The 19,730-nt window shown below is 34.7% G+C and overlaps 1 protein-coding gene across 2 annotated transcripts in view; it reads left to right on the plus strand.

The window, feature by feature from the left end:
* Usp32 (Ubiquitin specific protease 32) overlaps positions 1 to 19,730 on the plus strand; it is an 808,142-nt gene that overhangs the window by 398,015 nt on the left and 390,397 nt on the right. For both annotated transcript variants that reach the window (XM_090413901.1, XM_090413902.1), the window contains exon 17: positions 6,398 to 6,567. In XM_090413901.1, coding sequence (XP_090270027.1) covers positions 6,398 to 6,567 — 170 coding nt within the window. The remainder of the gene's footprint in view (positions 1 to 6,397; positions 6,568 to 19,730) is intronic.

Raw genomic sequence — 19,730 nt, forward strand, 5'->3', positions numbered from 1 at the left:
CAGTATCTCTATAGGCTGTTTGAACAGACTAGTTCTGTGGCAATATCAGTTGAGTGTTCTTATTCTTGTTAATTGTGAACTGCAGTCTTATTGTCCTCATTTTGCACAGAGGACACTATAGGCTGAATATTATGTTGATGCAAATTTGCTGTAAGTGGCTATTGATGTGAAGGCCCTAGGGATGGATGATGGTTGATAGAGTTGAAATTTAAGGCTATGCTGCTATGTTAGTTATGTCATTGTGTTGGATAACTGCAAGATTGAAGAAACTAACCTGTACACGAAAGGAGGAGATTATTTTTTTCACTTTTCAAGGCTTTAATAAGATCACATCTCTCTTGCTTCATGCAGATCTGGTTTGCCAGGATTCTATGGATATAACTGGTAAATACCTTCTGGTTATTGCTTTATATGAGTAGGCTAACTATTACTAGTAAATCTAGCTGCAACATTCCAGCACAAAGATGTATATAAATTTAGTGTAGGAAAAGAAGAAATCATGTAGAAAGTTCTGTGCTTTTAAACTTGTATTTCTCCTGGAATGAATGCAGGAAACTTAAGTAGTAAACTAGTTCTTGAATTATACACTCTGGAAGAGGGGAGAGAAGAGGAAAGTTCAGACTTCTATAACCAACTCCAAATATATAACAGGAAAAATAAATAAAAATGACATGTTATTACTGCTGGGTTATTTAAATGCTCGTGTAAGCAATATGAAAATCCAAAATCACGTCAGAACTTTTGGAGAATTAGTAAAATATAGAAACTGCCAAAGATTGACTTCTATCTATAATAATCTAAGACTATTGAATACAGTGTTCAAACACAAATACATCCATAAATGTCAGCAAGAGGATTGAAATTTATTATAGACTATACTATAGCAAATAATAAAATAGGTACATTCATTCTGAATGTTAGTCTTCTGAGGCTTTGAAATTGAATCAGATCATTCTCTATGTGATCATTCTCATCAATACAGCCCCCCCCCTTCCCCCCAAATGGATAAAGTACTAGTATCCATTAGGCAACCGAGAACTTAGATTGAAAGTCAGCTCATTTTCCAACTCCGATAAAAGAAAACTATATCAGTAAAAAATAAATGAAAAATTACAGCAACTACCCTCAGATGAATCTATTAATGAAGAGTGGAATCATCTCTGCAATATTTCAGAAGATTCAACCTAACAGATCTTGGGAATGAAAAACATTGGAAGAGAAAAAAAGGTCTTCGTAACTGGAACCCATAAATCAGAAAAATCATAGATGAAAAGAGGAAAGCCTATAAAAAAAATGATTAAGCACAAACAAAATAGGTGAAACTGAATATAAACACAAAAGAGCAATAGCAAAAAGAGAAACACATAAAAGACAAAGTTCAATGGAGCAATTTTGTTACAGGTAAAAAGCAATATGGATAAACCTCAAACACAAATATATAAATTTATAAGGCACATGAATAATAGCCTTAGAGAATCAATACCATACCTTTTGAGGACTGGCTTAACGAATTATGGACAATTGATGACAACCCACTCTCAGAACCATTATTTGCAAATAACTCAACAAACTCCTTTACTCTTAAAGATTTGGAGTCAACACTTAAACAATGCAAGAAAAATAGAACCCCAGGTGAAGATGGCATCAATATGGAACTTTTCAAGTGTTCTAGAGACAACTTCAGATACAAACTACTAGAATTGAATGAGATCCTAAATGGCCAATTACTACCAGAAAACTGTCAAAATGCTATGATCATCCCCACTTCAAAGAAGGCAATATTATGTCAAAACTATAGAGGCATTTGACTTTTAAATACCAGATATTAATATACTCAAGTTTCTTAAAGACTAAATTAAATAAATATTATGAAAATATTCTTGGAAAAGAAGAACAAAATGGTTTCTGTAAAGGTAGATCCTGCACAGACGCTTCACTCACAAGCGTTTCGTAGAAAGAAGAAGAGAATTCAATTTAGAGAGCCAAATATTATTCATTGATTATAAAAAAGCCTTTGATAAAGTCAACTGTAATAAGCTACTGGAAATTTTAAGAGATGACAACATTCCTAACCAGTTATTCTTCTAGAAAGGCTTATACGCTGGTTATACATGATTATTAATTAACTTAAGGAATTCACAACGTACACAAGAGCATAAATTAAACTTTAATATATATTTCCAATATTTCGGCAACGTCACGTTGCCATCTTCAAAGGAATTTAAAGACACGTTCATGCAGGCGCTACATACAGTGAATAATGTGAAAAATAAATACAGTGAAAAATAATTCACTGTATGTAGTGCCTGCGTGCACGTGTCTTTATTTTAAGTTCCTTTGAAGATGGCAACATGACGTTGCTAAAATATTGGAAATATATATTAAAGCTTGATTTAATTTATATTCTAGTGTATGTTGTGAATTCCTTAAGTTAATAATTCTAACCAGTTAAAGCAATTTTCAATATATATAACAACGACCAAATTAGAATAAAGATAGCCACACAAAAATCTGAATCGCAGAACATAAATGCAGGTGTCCACTCTTTTAATATTTATATTAATAAAATTATAACATAGTGGAGAGAAGCAACTAGTTTTGGCATTCAAATAAATTATAACACCAACATCAACACAATTTTATTTGCTGATGATAAGATTCACTACAGCAAGCAGCCCTTTTCATGAAATGTAATAGCAAAAACATATAATATGAAGATCTCCACTTACAAAACCAAAGTCATGGTATTTATAGACCGAGACCCAATTATGAGGGTGGTCTGAAAAGTTCTCAGCCTAACAATGAAAAAACGAATTTATAATTTCAAAATTATTTTTATTTTTCGACGTAATCTCCCTTAAGACTAATACATTTATTCCAGTGATGCTCCAGTGCCATTATCCCATCCCTGTAGTGGTTCTCAGTATGATCTGCAAAATACCCCTCTACAGTTGCAATCACCTCTTGATTTGAAGAAAAACACTGACCAACAAGGAAGAGTTTTAGTTTGCCTTTTAAATTGACATTTTAAATTTTGAGAAGAAATAGAAGTCAGAGGGAGCAAAATCTGGAGAATAGGGTGGATGTTTCAATAATTCATAGTGCAAATCCCTTAATTTTTCCATTGCCAAAACACCTTTGTGGGCAGGTGCATTGTCCTGATGAAATATGATTTTTTTTCTTCTGCAAACTGGGTCTTTTTTCACGAATTTTTTCATCTAGGCTGGTTAAAAGATCGGAATAATATTCCTCGATTGTTGTTTTACCCTTTTCAAGATAATTAATGAAAAAAATGCCTTCAGCATTCCAAAACACCGATGCTGATGGAACCTACTTTGTCTTCTTTGGTGCTGAACAATCGGCTTCTGTCCACTGTTTTGACTGCTGTTTGGATTCTGGTGTGTACTGGTGAATCCAAGTCTCATCCATAGTAATAAATCGACACACAAAATCAGTTTTATTCTTGTTAAGACACTCCAAGTACTGTTTAGAGATTTTCATGAGAGTGCATTTTTGACCAGTTGTGAGCAAGCGCTTCACCCATCTTTCCTAAAGCTTCAAGCAAAATATATCCTACATATTCTTTTGAAATGCCCATAGTCTCAGCAATTTCACGCATTTTGACTCACTGGTCATCCAATACCATGTCATGCACTTGATCAATGATTTCTAGTGGTGTTACACTTTTTCAACGTCCTTCATTTCAAGGCCACGTTTAAACTCTGCAGCCCATTTCTTAATTGTCGAAAATGAAGGAGAAGAGTGCCAAAAACTTTTGTGAACTTCGAATGAATCTCTTTTGCCATTAAACCTTCTTTTACAAAGAATTTTATAACTGCACAATACTCAATTTTATCCATTTCAAGGGATATAGACAACACTTTTGCTTCAGACAGCTGTATAAAACAAACCACTTGATAGAATGACTTGCAATTTCACATGGATGCTTATGACAGATGTACCAAATTAAGAAAAATAAATCTTGCTGATATTGTTTTCTATGGTCAAGGCCGAGAACTTTTCAGGCTGCCCTCATAGAAGCAAAATTTACATCAACAATATTATTATGTAACAGGTTAATACATTCAAATATCTCAGCTACCACTTATCTTATGAAAGAGAGAAAGACATGCAACATAAAATAACCAGTTATATAGAAATAACAAAAACTGTTAAGCAGATATTCAATCCAAATTTAATAAGCAAGACCCATCCTAGCATATGGTTTAGAAGCATTAACCATAATTCAAGCAAATAGAAAAGACTGATAAGCTCTGAAATGTGATTCATGTGCAAAACAGCTGGATACAATATTGAGGTGATACCTGTCTTAGACTACAGTGATCTTTAGAGAGAAAGAGAGAGAGAGAATTGGAGACAACATACAGAAAGAATGAGTGAAGGAAGACTCCCCAAAAATATACAGAGATATTGACCTCAAGGGAGATGGAATAGAGGATGGCCTTTGAAAAGATGTGAAGATACTGTAACAGGCCACTAGGCCTATGACTGGGAAAGGAAGAAGAAAACTAGCTAAAGAAAATTCAATGGAAGACTTTGGAAACAATATAAAAGATAAGTTTGATTACAAAATGTTCTTGAATCTATTGGGGGGGATGAAAGAATAATCTCAAAAGATGAATTATATAAAAACTTACATTCTTGTTATCCAGAGTTAGTTTCAAAAATTAAATGAAGTAACTAGTGAAACATTAAGAGAAAAGAGAGATTAAATCAGGAGTAAATTTCAGTAATGGATGTAGAAAAAGTTTTACAGTGGCTCCACTGCATAATTCTGAAAGCATGATCAACAAGATGAGATTAATCTCAAACGAGTAAAGCTGTCATGCTAGCAGTATAAAACATGTCTGAATAGCTCTAGTTAAATATATCAGCAAAAGTTGTTCAGCTGTGCTTGAAAAGAGGCTGAGAAAAATCATTGAGACAGTCTTAGGAAAGAAGGATATTCATGACAAAACAGCAGTTGCCATATTCTCACCTTAATGTCAAGAGTGAAAATCTGATAAGATGTGAGTTTGTGTGGGATGGGAAACTGATCAAAACATTATTGTTAAATAGCACCATACATGGAGCAGTAAATAGCTCATATTTGATATATAGACAGGCAGTCAGATTTTAGGGAAAGATGGCTTGACAGATCAACAGATTGAAGGTAGCTGTTAATCTTCTTAGTCATTTATGATATGTATAGATCACATTTTTAAGGAAAGTCGTCCTTTCACCTCTTCCATCTCCTCATTAGGATTCATGTCATTTTAATGCAGCCAGTATGCCATTCCTCTACTGCATCCTGTAAGAGCTATTATATTGTGCCTGTAGTTATATATTCATGATCATGGGGCCAGTTTGCCTGTTTTGAGGGATGAAAAAGTTGAATTCCTTGGAGATAAAAACTCTCCTCCTCCATAGGAGGCTGGCTGACTTGTTTTTAATTTTGAAAGTCCCAATAAAGGTTCTTTGTGTTATAGATACCTTAAAGGGATGCATTGAAACTGCCAAAGCTATGGAGGGCTCAAAGAAAGTGGCATTATACCCAATTTCATACAGTCTAATAATAACTCTAACCATACCTAATTCATAGGGATCACAAGAATTTTTGTTTTAGTGTATTGTTTACTATAGTGAAGTTATTTTAGCATTGTCCCTACCTACCTAGAAATATTTGATAGACTTTTTACTAATGGTGTTTGCAATAGCGAGAGACTGTATCAAACTCAATTTTTCACCTGAATCATTTGACAGCATTAGTTAAAAACAGGAGACGATTTTTATTAAAAAAAAAAAAACATTACAAGAACTAGTGAAACTGATTCACACAATTTCCATTTTACACTGTGAAAAGAGCCTGATCCTTTACTCAGGTCACTGTCTTTTATCATAATCTTATTCCAGAACATTACCTAACCTTGGGTGCATTAAGTTTAGAATCCCGTTCTAGAGACCAAACATGATATTTACAAGCTACATAAGTACTGCTATCCCAATCTGAATTTGGTCGGGATAGCAGTACAACTAAGAAGCACCACCAACTCATATCCATCAGATGGCATTTTAGAACTGTAGGCTTGATTCCTTTATCTTTTTAACATTTTTACCAATGTAGTGCTTCTGTACATGTTGTATACTATTTTGTTGCTCTCAAATGAAGTAACCCATTTGATTTCAGGGAAATATCAGATATAGTTATTAAAGGATTTTAGTTGATATATATATATATGTCATCTCCTTTCTAATAATATCAACATAATTAATAATAAATAGTTGCAAATTAATAAATGAAAAATAATTTTTAAAAGAATTATTTTCATGGAAAAATTTTGAAAGATTACTGTAACTGAATAGTGTCAATTTTTATTACTAATCCCCCCCCCTCCAGGTAGTCCTCCATCATCTTATGCGAGTCATGTTCCAGCGATTCCAAAAAGATACTTAGCATATATGGCATCATTTAGTAGAATGGCCACATTAAAGCAAGTTTTTGACTTCTTGTGTGTACGATTACGTCTTAGAACAGAGGATGCAAGACTTTGGCTGTACAAAGATGAAGTAATTAGCATTATATATTATATTTTTTTAAACTTGATAGCTAGCTGGCTTTCTCTTTGTAGACACTGTCAGTACACAGAAAAACCATAAAATGTTACTTTAAGATGATTTTAAGTTTGTGTGTATACAGTTAATTGAATGCCTTGAAATTATTTGTCTTAATTGTAATGACATGTTGTTTTCGTTGAAATAATTCATTGATAAAGAACATAGTTACTACATAATTTATGCTTTAGATAATTACTAATTTTAGATAAATACTTTAGATAATTGCATAACAGAAGATAATGACTGGAGCGCATATTCGTCATCCCTTATCACTCTTTCCACCTTTGCATCATCAGAACAGAACTATATGTCCCCCTTAACTTTCCTACTAGCCAGAGTCAATCCAATATACTAATTACCTCAGTTTTTCAAGGATTTTAAAGGATCATCCTCTTTCTCTCTTTTACCACGCAATTATCCTGCCCAGCTTTTAATCCCTTAATAGCACAGTGATTAATGGATTAACTGTTATTAGGTTGCAACCCATTAAATCAGTTGACTTAAACTGGTTTTTAGGTGGCACCTGCCCAAGAAAGGCTTCTATAAATCTATAGCATATTCATACTGTGGATGGATTAAGGATTTTGTTCCTATTTTTATTTATTTATTTATTTATCATATGGAGTTTCCTCCCCCCCCCCCATCCCTATTGGGGCAAGACGAGCCCCCTCATAGGGGTTAAGTATTTATGGCTGTAGATCCATATGTTCACGGGGCCGGATTGCCTGCTTGCGGGATGAAAAACCCCAGATAAACTGGGGGGGGGGGGGAGCCCTGCTGTCCATGCCCAAGACCGGCTAACTTGGTTATGGCTGAGGAAGATCCTTAAGCTCCTCACGTCAGCAATGGGAATCGAACCCAGTACACTCCTTCCCCAGGCATATGGTTGCCAAGAGCATAGCCACTAGGCTAACCGCGTGGACTCCTATTTTTATTAATTTTATGTGTGTGTGTGTGTGTGTGTGTGTGTGTGTGTGTGTGTGTGTGTGTGTGTGTGTGTGTGTGTGTGTGTTTTCTATTTTCTTAAATTTATTTCTGCGAAGTCTGAAAAATCTGCTTTCCTCTCTAGAGAGAACCAAACATGGAACTTTTTCAAGCTGCTTAAGGACTCCAGTAAGCGGAGCGGTGGTTTCACACCAGGTGATGAAATCCATCTCCCACCTAAAGACATTGACATACATCCACTTTCATGGCAGGATTGCATCCTGCAGCCTGTTGATTATTAAAGAGTGGATATGTTAACCACTCTGCCAACCAGGCCAGACCTGAATTTCCTCTATCAGAAAGTCTCTTGCAGTATTTTAACTTTATGCCTTTACATGTATAAATAATTGTCACTTTGGAGGAGGTGCAAAAAATAAAAAATAAATTATATCTGCTTCAGAATGTGTCATCAAACAATAAAATGAAATATTTCCAGCCATTGCAGTGAAACAGCATTTTATGAAAAGATTGCACAAGTTATTTCTGCATTGTTTGCAAAATCTTGCATTTATTATAATTATATATATATATCAGGGGTGCTTAAGGGTCAAAGCTATATAACTGAGAGGAGATCTCCACATAGCCTTTAAAGGAATACAGAGAACCGATCAGGGCTTCTGACCTAATGTCCAGTCCTCACCTTCTCGTGGTGCACCCTGTTAGGTATTATTATTATATTATGGGCAACTCCAAGGAGTCCTTAGACTCATCGAGGGAGGCCCAACATCATGTCAGAACAACTATTCAACATTCACACAGTATCTATCATACTTCACCTTGAACTCATTTAGTCATGACACTCACAACAGACTCTGGCAGCTTATTCCACTCATTTACCACTCTCCAAGTAAAAAAACCTAGCTCTAATACCCTTGCTAACCACACTCTTACTAAACTTCCATGGATGGCCCTACTCCTCCCACTACCAGTCCTATTCTCAAAAATATCTTCTGAATTAATCTTATAGAAGTCCTTCAGTAATTTGAATGTCTCAATCATATCACCCCTTTTCTGCCTATCAACCAATTTCTGCAGCCCACAAATCTTCAACCTGTTCTCATAAGGTTCATTCCATAGTCCTGCTGTCATCTTGGTCACTCGCCTCTGGATCACCTCCACCTATTCCCCATGAAGAAGAAACCCTGGTGCCCATATCTGGGCACAGTAGTCTAGATGGGGTCTTATCAAGGCTTGATACAGAGGCACAATAACCTGTTTATCTCTGCTCGTTAAAGTGTTTTTCAGCAACCAATTGATTTGATGAGCTGATTTTGCCACTTTTGCGATGTGTCCCCTAAACTTCAACTCCCCTATCCATCAACACTACCAAATCCCTGGCCTTGTCAATCTCCTGGAGTACAGTTCCACCGATGTGATATACTGCTGCTAATCTTTTTACCCCAAAGTGAAAAACCTTACATTTTTCCACATTAAATTGACATCCATTTTCCCTAGCCCAGTCCTCCAAACTATCCAAATCATCCTGCAAAAGTTTGACATCCAGTGCACTCACAATTGCTCTACCCAATTTTGCATCATCAGCAAACAAATGAACAGTTCCTCTCAGATCCTTTCCTATATCGTTAATGAACAAATTAAACAGTAGTAGTCCAAGAACAGAACCCTGCAGCACACCACTAGTCACAGGCCATCTTTTGGACTCTACCCCTGAATAAACCACTCTCTGATATCTCTACATCAACCACCCTCCTATCCATTCTCATATGCTGCAGTTTACTGATTAGAATTTCATGTGGTTTCCTATCAAAGAATTTAGCAAGGTCCAGTAGAATCAGTGTAAACCCATTACCCTTATCCAATTCAGCCGTCACTGTGTTATAGAACGTGAGCAAGTTACTAAGGCATAATCTACCCTTCACAAAATCATGCTGTCCTCCATACAGTATCCCATTTTCATCTATCCAATCTTGTATTTTCCACTTGACTATTTTCTTCAAGACCTTGACACCAATTCCTGATATGCTGATCAGCGGGTAATTTTCAACAGCAGTCTTGGAACCTCCTTTATGCAGTGGAACTATTTTCCCCTCTTTCCACCTGTTATTTTCTTCAGGGAACCAGGGCAAACAGCGAAAAGTCAGCTGCTGGAACAAATCCTAAAACTTGCCTGAACTCAACATCACCAGAGTTCAAGATTGGTACTATCAACTTAAGAAGCCTGAATGGCAAAGAAATGGAACTAGCTGAGAAATTGGATAAGTACCAGATCGACATGATAGGGGTGACTGAAACAAAAAAAGGCAAAACTGGTGAGATCTTTCTGAACAATAAATACAAAATGTTATATTCAGGCAAGGAAAGGAAGGAGTAGCCATAGTATTCAACACTAAATACGAGGCTAATCTTCTTGAATTGCAGGCAGTCTCAAGTAGAGTGATGTGGGCAAATATCAGAATGGGGAACTGGACAATGAGACTTATTTGTGCCTATAGTCCCACAGAAGGTGCTACTAAGATAGGAGGAGGATTTTTTTGAGGCTTTAGAGAAAACAACTGACACAATGAAAAAGGAAAAGTTAGTCCTTGTTGGGAATCTAAATAGCAGAGTAGGAAATGATTGTCAGACATACCAAACTATTTTGGGAAAATTTGGAGAAAAGAGCAAAGCTAATAATAATGGCAAATACCTGTTGGATTTCTGCTCAGGACATGGACTGGTTATTACTAACACCATGTTCCAACATTAAAATGTGCACAAATTCACATGGAGAGAAGACGCAAAGAATAAGAAAAGTCTCATTGAGTATGTTATTGTTGATAGTGATGTTTTCTCCCTGGTGCACGATGCCAGAGTATACAGAGGATTTGAAATTGGAAGTGATCACCATTTAGTTTGGAGCAGGATAAAATGTTATTTCATATTTAAAAGAAGAACCTGTAAGAAAGTTTATAAAGAAGGTGGGAAGATATTCTGGAGGTCGTTGAAGAGTGTCAGAAATTGAGGGAAATGTGCTGTAAAAGGAATTTCAGATGATAAAGGCGACATGAAAACCGGAGAAAAAGATATCCTTTATGTTGGAGTAATTACTTCAAAAAATTGCCAAATTAAACAATCAGTGACTGTCCAGTGGTAAAAAACACTGACCAGGCATGCAATCAGGAGTACATATCAATACTTGAAATAGAAAAAAAGCCATCAAAATCTGAAATGTGAAAAGGTAGCTGGAGTACATGATATTTGACCAGAAATGCTCACGTATAGTGGTATAAAAGTCTTGCAGTGGCGGCACTGCATAGTTCAGAAGACCTGAACAGAGGGATGAATTCAAGATGATTGGAGTAGAGCTCTCGTGGTACCCATATATAAAAAGGGAAATAAAACCGAATGTGAGAATTAGAGAATTATTTCTCTTCTGAGTGTTCCTAATAAGATTTATGCAAATATACTTGAGAAATGGTTGAGAAGGATTGTGGAAGAAAAGCTTGGCGAATAACAAGCTGTATTCAGGCCATACAGATGCTGTCAGAATCAGATTTTCACTTTACGACAAATAGTTGAGAAATCATGGGAATATAACAAAGATCTGTATTTAACTTTTAGATCTGGAAAAGGCATATGACCAGTGCAAATATGAGAAACTATTCAAAATGCAGCTGTTATGTATTGTGTCAATGGGGCATTATATCAAGCAATGCTTAGTCTTTATTTGAGTTGTTAGAATTGAAGGAAGTACAGGAAGATGCTTTAATGTTAAATCTGATGTCAGATAAGAATTTACATTATCCCTCTCTGTTATTCATTATCTATATGGATCAATTATCCATATAGATAACATATAATTAAACTTGATATTAAAATTGGAGATGTTAATGTCAGCTCTTTGCTTTATGCGGATGATGTAATACTCCTAAATAAATCCTCTACAACTCTGCAAGATTCCCTGACTAAATTGAATATGGTATGAAGGTCGGCAATAACAAAACAAAGACAATGAAAATAGGCAGAAACATTGAAGATATCAACTTCATCATGAATGGAGAACCTATAGAACAAGTAAAACATTTCAACTACTTAGGCACAATTTTTAGTAAAGATGGTAAATTAAATATGGAAATAAACAACAGAATCAACAAAGCTGGTTTGGTTGGAAGCCAAGTGAATAAATTTGTATGGAATAAGAGAGAAATTAGTCAGAACACTAAATTAGCTGTATCTTATGGATCTGAGAGCTGGGTCAGAAGTAAAACACTTGACCAAAGACTAAAGACCGAAGATATGAGAGTCTTGAGAAAGATTATAGGCATGAACAGATGGCATCAATGGCAATATTATATTAAATACAAGGATATTAGGAAAGAATTTGACATTGTTAGCATCCAGGAATGTGTATGCAGAGCTAATCTCGGGTGGTATGGTCACTTCAACAGAATGGGAGAGGAAAGATTAGCAGAACAAGTGTTCTCTGCCAGGTTGGCAGGAAAAAGACCCATTGGAAGACCAAGATAGGTGGATTGATACAATAAAAAATGCCTGAAAGGATAGAAATATAAGATCTGATGATATGGGAGCTATAGGTAACAGATTGATTTGGAGGAAAATTTTAGATATGAAGTTAGTAATGATGTAAGTTTAATGTAATACTATCATATCCTTACATCCCTTGAGGATACATGTCAGGAATTTGATGATGATGATGAGTGTTAAGTAATTTTTCAAATGCAGGCCATCTCTCTTATATTTTTCTTCCATCAAACACTGTACACATTTCTTCTTCACAGTCTGTGCATTGAATCATTTGCTATCATAATCTTCCTGCTTAACTCTGTACTGTGTATCTCAGTAGCAAACTGTACTTTTTACTCACTCAATTTTCTTTCTTGCTTCTTAAAACAAATCTTTCACATCCTCTCTCTTACTATATTTGTTGCCACTTAAATCATTAGTTTGAACAAGAACTACCATCTCTTTTTCTTTTCTGTTTCTCTATTACATTTGTTATATCTTTAATTTTTGCCCCAAAGAAGCTAGATATAGTGATTCTGTCAACAAGCACAAATTTAATGATTGAATTGCCCTACCTTATGGCTTCTTTTTTTTCTTAGATTTTAATTGACTTATTATTACTATTATTATTACCACCAAGGTCATTGCTTTCCTGCCTCTACTTATTCTGATCATTTTTGTTATCCTAAATATTGTTAAATGCTTTTTTTATTTCTGCCAATACTTTGGTCAGTTTTCTAATAATTTCTTTTAATCAGAATATTTCCACTGTTAGATTATCCTTGGTTATGTTATCATTATCGCTCCCACAACGTTTCTGCTCATTGGGACAAAGATTCTCCTCAGTAGTAGTAACTACTTTAACTTGTGCTTTAGACACTACCCTGTTGTGACAAGTTTTGGGTGCCATTCTTAAGACTATTAAAAACTAACACTATTTCTACAATTACATTACATTACATTATTAAATGCACTAATACAATAAATACACTAAATATATACTACAGTATGTACTAAAGATATACTAATTAATCTAAGAAAGCAATCAATAAATCAACAAAAATCACCAATCTTACAGAAGTTTGTGAGAGCATGTCCTCACACCAGATATCCTCGAACCTAATGCAAATTTAAAAAAAAAACTTATGAGGAGAGTGAAAGAGATTTGTTAGCAGACCACAACCATATACATTTGGTAGCTCAGTAAATAACTACAGGGAAGGACTAATCCAGTGATAAGGTTCTTCATTCTAGGCATTGCAGAAATACATGTGGGTTAATGGGACAGCAATTCATCTTTTTTTAAGAAGGTTTTTTAAGGAGTTCCTTTTATTCACTGATGATCAGTATTCACTTTTTTACTTAGTAATATACACATAACTAATTTTCAGTCATCATTGGAATTATTTACCCTTTTGTGAATATCTCAAGTTCATTATTTTTTTTGCCAGCAGTTCTCCTGTCTTATCAATAATAGAAATCTCACATATTTTAGTATTTTGTTGAAGATCAATGGATGCAGTCCACTTCTTATGATACATATGAGGTTTTATTTTTTATTCAGGAATTGATGAATTTTGATTCATTGTCTATTCTTTCTGCACATTACAGTAAAAATCTTCCTATAGCATGAAAAACAAGTAGTTTTATTGTATCACTAAATACAGTACAGACACATTTACAATCTATGTACTATATTTAGCAACAATTTGTGTAATTAGAGGCAACTGAAAGGACCCACAATAATGAAAAATACATACCCTCCTATAAACGCTATACTACATGCATGCCAGAAACAGTTATTGTAGTACCAAACATAGTAGTTAACTAACTACATTTGGTCCTATCATCCTCTTTCAAAATTTCAGTTGCAGAAAATATATTTAACAGCTGTTTATAATGCAGTCACTGGCTAAAGAAAGCCCACAATTTTATGTAAAACAAATTTTCTTTAGGAAACAAAGATGCATATGCATCTTTGTTTGTATACAGATTACATATATGTAAGTTGCAATCAGTTTGAATTGCATTTGATATTTTCAATATCATTAAGACATTTCACAAATGTTAATTTTACAAAGAAAATTCTACTGAAAAAGTTAAACTAACATTCCGTATAAGCTTTGTGAAAATGTGACCACTCAATGCAGAAGCAGCATAAATAAGCTGAAGCTTCCCATCAATTGCAGACATTACCCAGTGCATATGTTAAAGAAGTATACAGTTCTTAATTATTATAAAATATGTATTGACGATCTCTGAAACATATATAGATCAATTTAAAATTTGTGTCCTATTTGAAGTATTTCAATTATATATTCCTCCCTATGTAGATAGAGAAACAGGATCAGAATAATTAATGAACGTCTAATGGTTAGAAAATTTTCATGTTACAGTATACAAAATATTTTGCTTCATTTAACCAATAAGAAAGGAAAAGAAAAAAAAAAAATAATAATACTGTTGTCTGTTGAAACAGTGCCATCTAAAGCTCAACTATTTTTTTGAATATTCCAGCTACTATCTTTTTTACCTTTTGTTAAAAAGATAGAATAGCTGGAATCATTCTAATTTTTACAAATAGATTATATTGTTTTTATTCTCCTATATAAAACAATGTTATTTATCTTATAAAAGAGTTGGTGTTGTGTGTTATTGTCTTAGCGGAGAGATATAAAATTATTTTTCTAATTTTTGATGAAATAATGTTATATCATACTTTAAAGAACATTTCTTTTTTGAGTATGATATAATAACATTCTTTTTTAAATTTTCTCTGAAAGATGCTACTTTGTACATTTCTCATCTGTTGCACTCAAAGTTATTAAAATAGACAAAATGGTTTCATTGTTAACAAAAAGTGATTACATTACACATGCTTGTTATAAATAATTCTTCTGAAAATTTAGCTATGTATACATCATGTTCTGAATATACACACATGCAACCCCAAAGGGCATACAAGTTACTAGGATTGACTGTGATAAGTTTACATCAATAGTCAATGATTTCTAATCCAGCTGTCAGGTGACAAGATTTATGCAAACATGTTCAAGAAGAGGCTAAGAAACTTTGTGGAAAGGAAACCTTCAAGACAAACAGATGTTGTTCAGATTACATTTTTACTTTAAGACAGACATTTAAGAAATTATTGAGATATAACAAGGATCTGTATTTAAAGTTTTATAGATCTGGAAAGAAAGGATATGACAGGATGCTAAGATAAAAGCTATTCAGTATGCTACTGTATATGGTGTAAACAGGACATTATACAGCAAAACACAGTCTATACTTAAGATGTAAATCAGCAATTAGAACTCATGGAAATATCTATAAGTTAAATTGGTTTGAATATTGTCTTGTATATAGCTAGTTTAGTACTTTGACTAATTTCTCTTTTATTCCATGTTAATTTATTCATTTGACTCCTTGCCATGCCAGCTTTGGATATTCCGTTATCTATTTCCATATTTAATTTGCTACCATCATTAAAAACAGTGCCTTTAATATCTGAAACGTTACTTGGTTTGTATGTTTACCATTGAGAATGCAGTTAATATTTTCTATGTTTCTGCTTATTTTCATAGTTGTCTTCTTATCACTAATTTTCATGCCAAGTTTTCATTACAGCAATTATTCCATTTTAGTAAAGAAATCCTTCAGACTGTTATACTGGATTTATATAAGGGTACAATATCTGCATAAATCAAGCATCTGCTGAGATTAGCAGCTCCAATTATGATATCAGGTTTAATGTCACTTATTAGATGGCATTTGATCTTTATTAGATAACGAATAAAAGTGGAGATCATATATATATATACCTTGACTTACACTCATCTCCTGTACTTCCTTCAGTTTTAATTGCTGATTTACATCTTAAATATAGAGTGTTTTGCTGTATAATATCCTGTTTACACCATATAACTGTAGCATACTGAACAGCTTTTATCTTAGCATCTTGTCGTATCCTGTCTTTCCAGATCTATAAAACTTTAAATACAGATCCTTGTTATATTCCAATAATTTCTTAACTGTTTGTCTTAAAGTAAAAATTTAATCTGAACAACATTTGTTTGTCTTGAAGGTTTCCTTTCCACAAATTTTCTTAGCCTCTTCTTGAACATGCTTGCATCTTACACAGAACAGTTAAATTTTTTTGCCTATAAAATATTATTTAAGATTGAAAAGAAATCTAGATAAGTGGAGGAGGGATTACAGGTTTCTTCTTCTCTTCTGCTCATGGCGGATTAAGTTCCTCAAAGACGAATTTTGCCATTTCTTTCTGTCTGCTGTCTTTTTATAAAGTTCAATTATGGAGTTTAAGTTGGTGCTTTCTTTAATATTGTCAATCCATTTCTTTCTTGGTCTTCTTCTGCTGGACTGTCCTTTCATCATCATCATCAAATTCCTGACATGTACCCTCAAGAGGTGTATAGGATATGATAGTACTATATGAAAAATTTACATTATTACTAACTTCCTATTAACAATTTTCCTCAGTCTGTTACTTGTCAAGACTCCAACATTATCAGATCTTGTATTTCTATCATCTAAGGCACTTTGTACCATATCAATCTACCTATATCTTGGTCTTCCTCTGGGTGGTTTTCTTGCCAACCTGGCAGAGAACACTTGTTTTGCTAATCTTAACTCCCCCATTCTGTTTAAGTGACCATACCACCTGAGATTAGCTCTGCTAACGCATTCCTGAATGCTGACAATGTCAGATTCTTTCCTAATATCCTCGTTTTTAATATGATATTGCCATTGATGCCATCTCTTCACGCCTCTAATCTTTCTCAGGACACTCATATCTGCGGTCTCTAGTCTTTGGTCAAGTGTTTTACTTCTGACCCAGCTCTCAGATCCATAAGTTAAAACTGGTTTGAACACTGTCTTGTATACAGCTAATTTAGTGTTTTGACTAATTTCTCTTATTCCATATGAATTTATTCAATCGACTTCCTACAATACCAGCTTTGTTGATTCTGTTGTCTATTTCCATATTTATTTACCACCTTCACTAAAAATCGTGCCTAAGTAGCTGAAATGTTTTACTTGTTCCACAGGTTCCCCATTCAAAACACAGTTGACATTTTCAACGATTCTACCTATTTTCATTGTCTTTGTCTTTTTATTGCTGACCTTCATACCATATCTATTACAACAGTAATTCAATTTAGTCAGGGAATCTTGCAGACTTGTAGCGGATTTATTTAGAAGTATAACATCGTCCGGATAAAGCAAAGCACTCACATTAACATCTCCAATTCTTATATCATGCTTAATACCACTTTCCTTCATAATGTGATCCATATAGATAATGAATAACAGAGGTGATAATGTACATCCTTGTCTCACACCAGATTTAACATTAAACCATCTTCCTATCCAGGCCTTCTGAACTATGTAGTGCAGCCAATGTAAGACTTTTATACCACCATACTTCAGCATTTCTGGTTGAATATCATCTACTCCTGCAGCCTTTCCACATTTCAAGCCTTTGATGGCTTTTTCTACTTCAAGTATGGATATGTATTCCTGACTGAATGCCTGTTGAGTGTTTTTTACCATTGTGCTATCACTGCTTTTTTCATTTAGCAATTTGTTGGAGTAATTGGAGTTTGGGAAACATCAATGGGATGCTGCATACTCTATGGGAGGAGTTATACTGGCGGAAGTAGGGGAGACAAGAGATCTGGGGTTGATGATTGATAGAAACCTGGAGTTTAGGGGACATATTGCAAAGGTGGTGAAGGTAACACAGAGGATTGTTGCGATTATGAGAAGGACAATGACCTGTAGAGATAAGAGGGTTATCATTCCGTTGTATAAGTCTCTGATCAGACCACATTGGACTATTGTTCTCAGATTTGGTCCCCAGGATTTGAAGGGGATAAATTAACTGTGGAAAGGATACAAAGACGAATGACAAAGATGGTTTCAGGACTGTACAAGCATAGTTATGAGGATCAGCTGAGGGAATGTGGACTGCAGAGTTTGGTGGATAGAAGGAGAGGTGATATGATTGAGACTTTTAAACTGTCGAGTGGTGGTTACAGGGTTGACTGGGGAGTTCTTTCGCTTGGTTGAACAGCGGGAAGGAGTGATGACAAGAGACCATCCCTGGAAGTTACGAAAGGAAACCGTGAGCAAGAGGGTAAGGAGTGGTTTCTTTGTGTGGAGGGTGGTTGAACCGTGGAATGCATTGCCTGATGGAGTGGTGGGAGCGAGAACGATCAATGAGTTTAAGGAGTGGTATGATAGACTTTGTGTTTCTTAGGGGGACTTCCCCTCGATGAGTCTTGGCAGACTTTATGTTCTTAGGAAGGACCTCCCACGATGAGTCTTTTGACTCCATGGAGGCCTGAATAATAATAATAATAATTATTCCATACTTCAAGGATATCTTTTTCTCCCATTTTCATATCACCTTTATCATCTCTAACTCCTTTTACAGCACTTTTTCCTGCATTTCTAAGCTTCTTCAACAACCTCCAAAATATTTTGCCTAGCTTTCTTACATTTGTCTATATTCTCTAAGAGCACAAGCTGACTTATTTGCCAGGAACTTTTGATATGCTTTCTTCTTTTCCTTAACTGCCTCTTTAACTTCCTGTGTCCACCATGGAGTTCCGATTTTTTTATCCTTGCAGGCAACCTCACCACATGCCTCTCTGGCTGATTCAATCAGGGTTTTCTTCAAGGTTTGCCACTGAATCTCCAAGGTTTGGTTCTTGTTCTCAAACTCTTTCATTTTTTTTTAATAATCTTTGTGTGTATTTTAGTCTACAGTTCATATTTGAGAGCTGATCAACTTTTATTCGCTTTAAAACTTTCTTACATGTCATTCTTTTCAATATGAAATTAAATTTTATCCTGCTCAAGACTAAATAATGATCGCTTCCAATTTCAAATCCTCTGTACACTCTGGTGTCCTGCACCAGGGAGAAAACATCACTATCAATAATAACATAGTCAATGAGACTTTCTTATTCCTTGCCTCTTCTCTCCATGTGAATTTGTGCACATTTTTATGTTTGAACATTGTGTTAGTAATAACCAGTCCATGTCCTGAGCTGAAATCCAACAGGTATTTGCCATTATTATTTGCTTTGCTCTTTTCTCCAAATTTTAATAAAATAGTTTGGTATGTCTGACAATCATTTCCACTCTGCTATTTAGATTCCCAACAAGGTCTAACTTTTCCTTTTTCATTGTGTCAGTTGCTTTCACTAAAGCCTCAAAAAATTCCTCCTTCTACCTTAGTAGCACCTTCTGTGGGACTGTAGGCACAAATAAGTCTCATTGTCCAGTTCCCCATTCTCATATTTGCCCACATCACTCTACTTGAGACTGACTGCCATTCAAGAAGATTAGCCTTGTATTTTGTGTTGAATACTATGGCTACCCCTTCTTTTCCTTGTTATTGCCTGAATATAACATTTTGTATTTATTGTTCAGAAAGATCTCACCAGTTTTTGTCTTTTTTGTTTCAGTCATCCCTATTATGTAGATCTGGTACTTATCTAATTCCTCAGCTATCTCCATTTCTTTGCCATTCAGTCTTCTTATGTTGATAGTACCGATCTTTAACTCTGGTGATGTTGAGTTGGGGGTGTGCTTTCATATTTGATCCAGTAGCTGACTTTTCGCTGTTCACC

The sequence above is a fragment of the Typopeltis vanoorti genome, chromosome 24, assembly GCF_054136105.1.
Source record: "Typopeltis vanoorti isolate ZY-2024b chromosome 24, IOZ_Tvanoo_1.0, whole genome shotgun sequence".
Classification (NCBI taxonomy): Eukaryota; Metazoa; Arthropoda; class Arachnida; order Uropygi; family Thelyphonidae; genus Typopeltis; species Typopeltis vanoorti.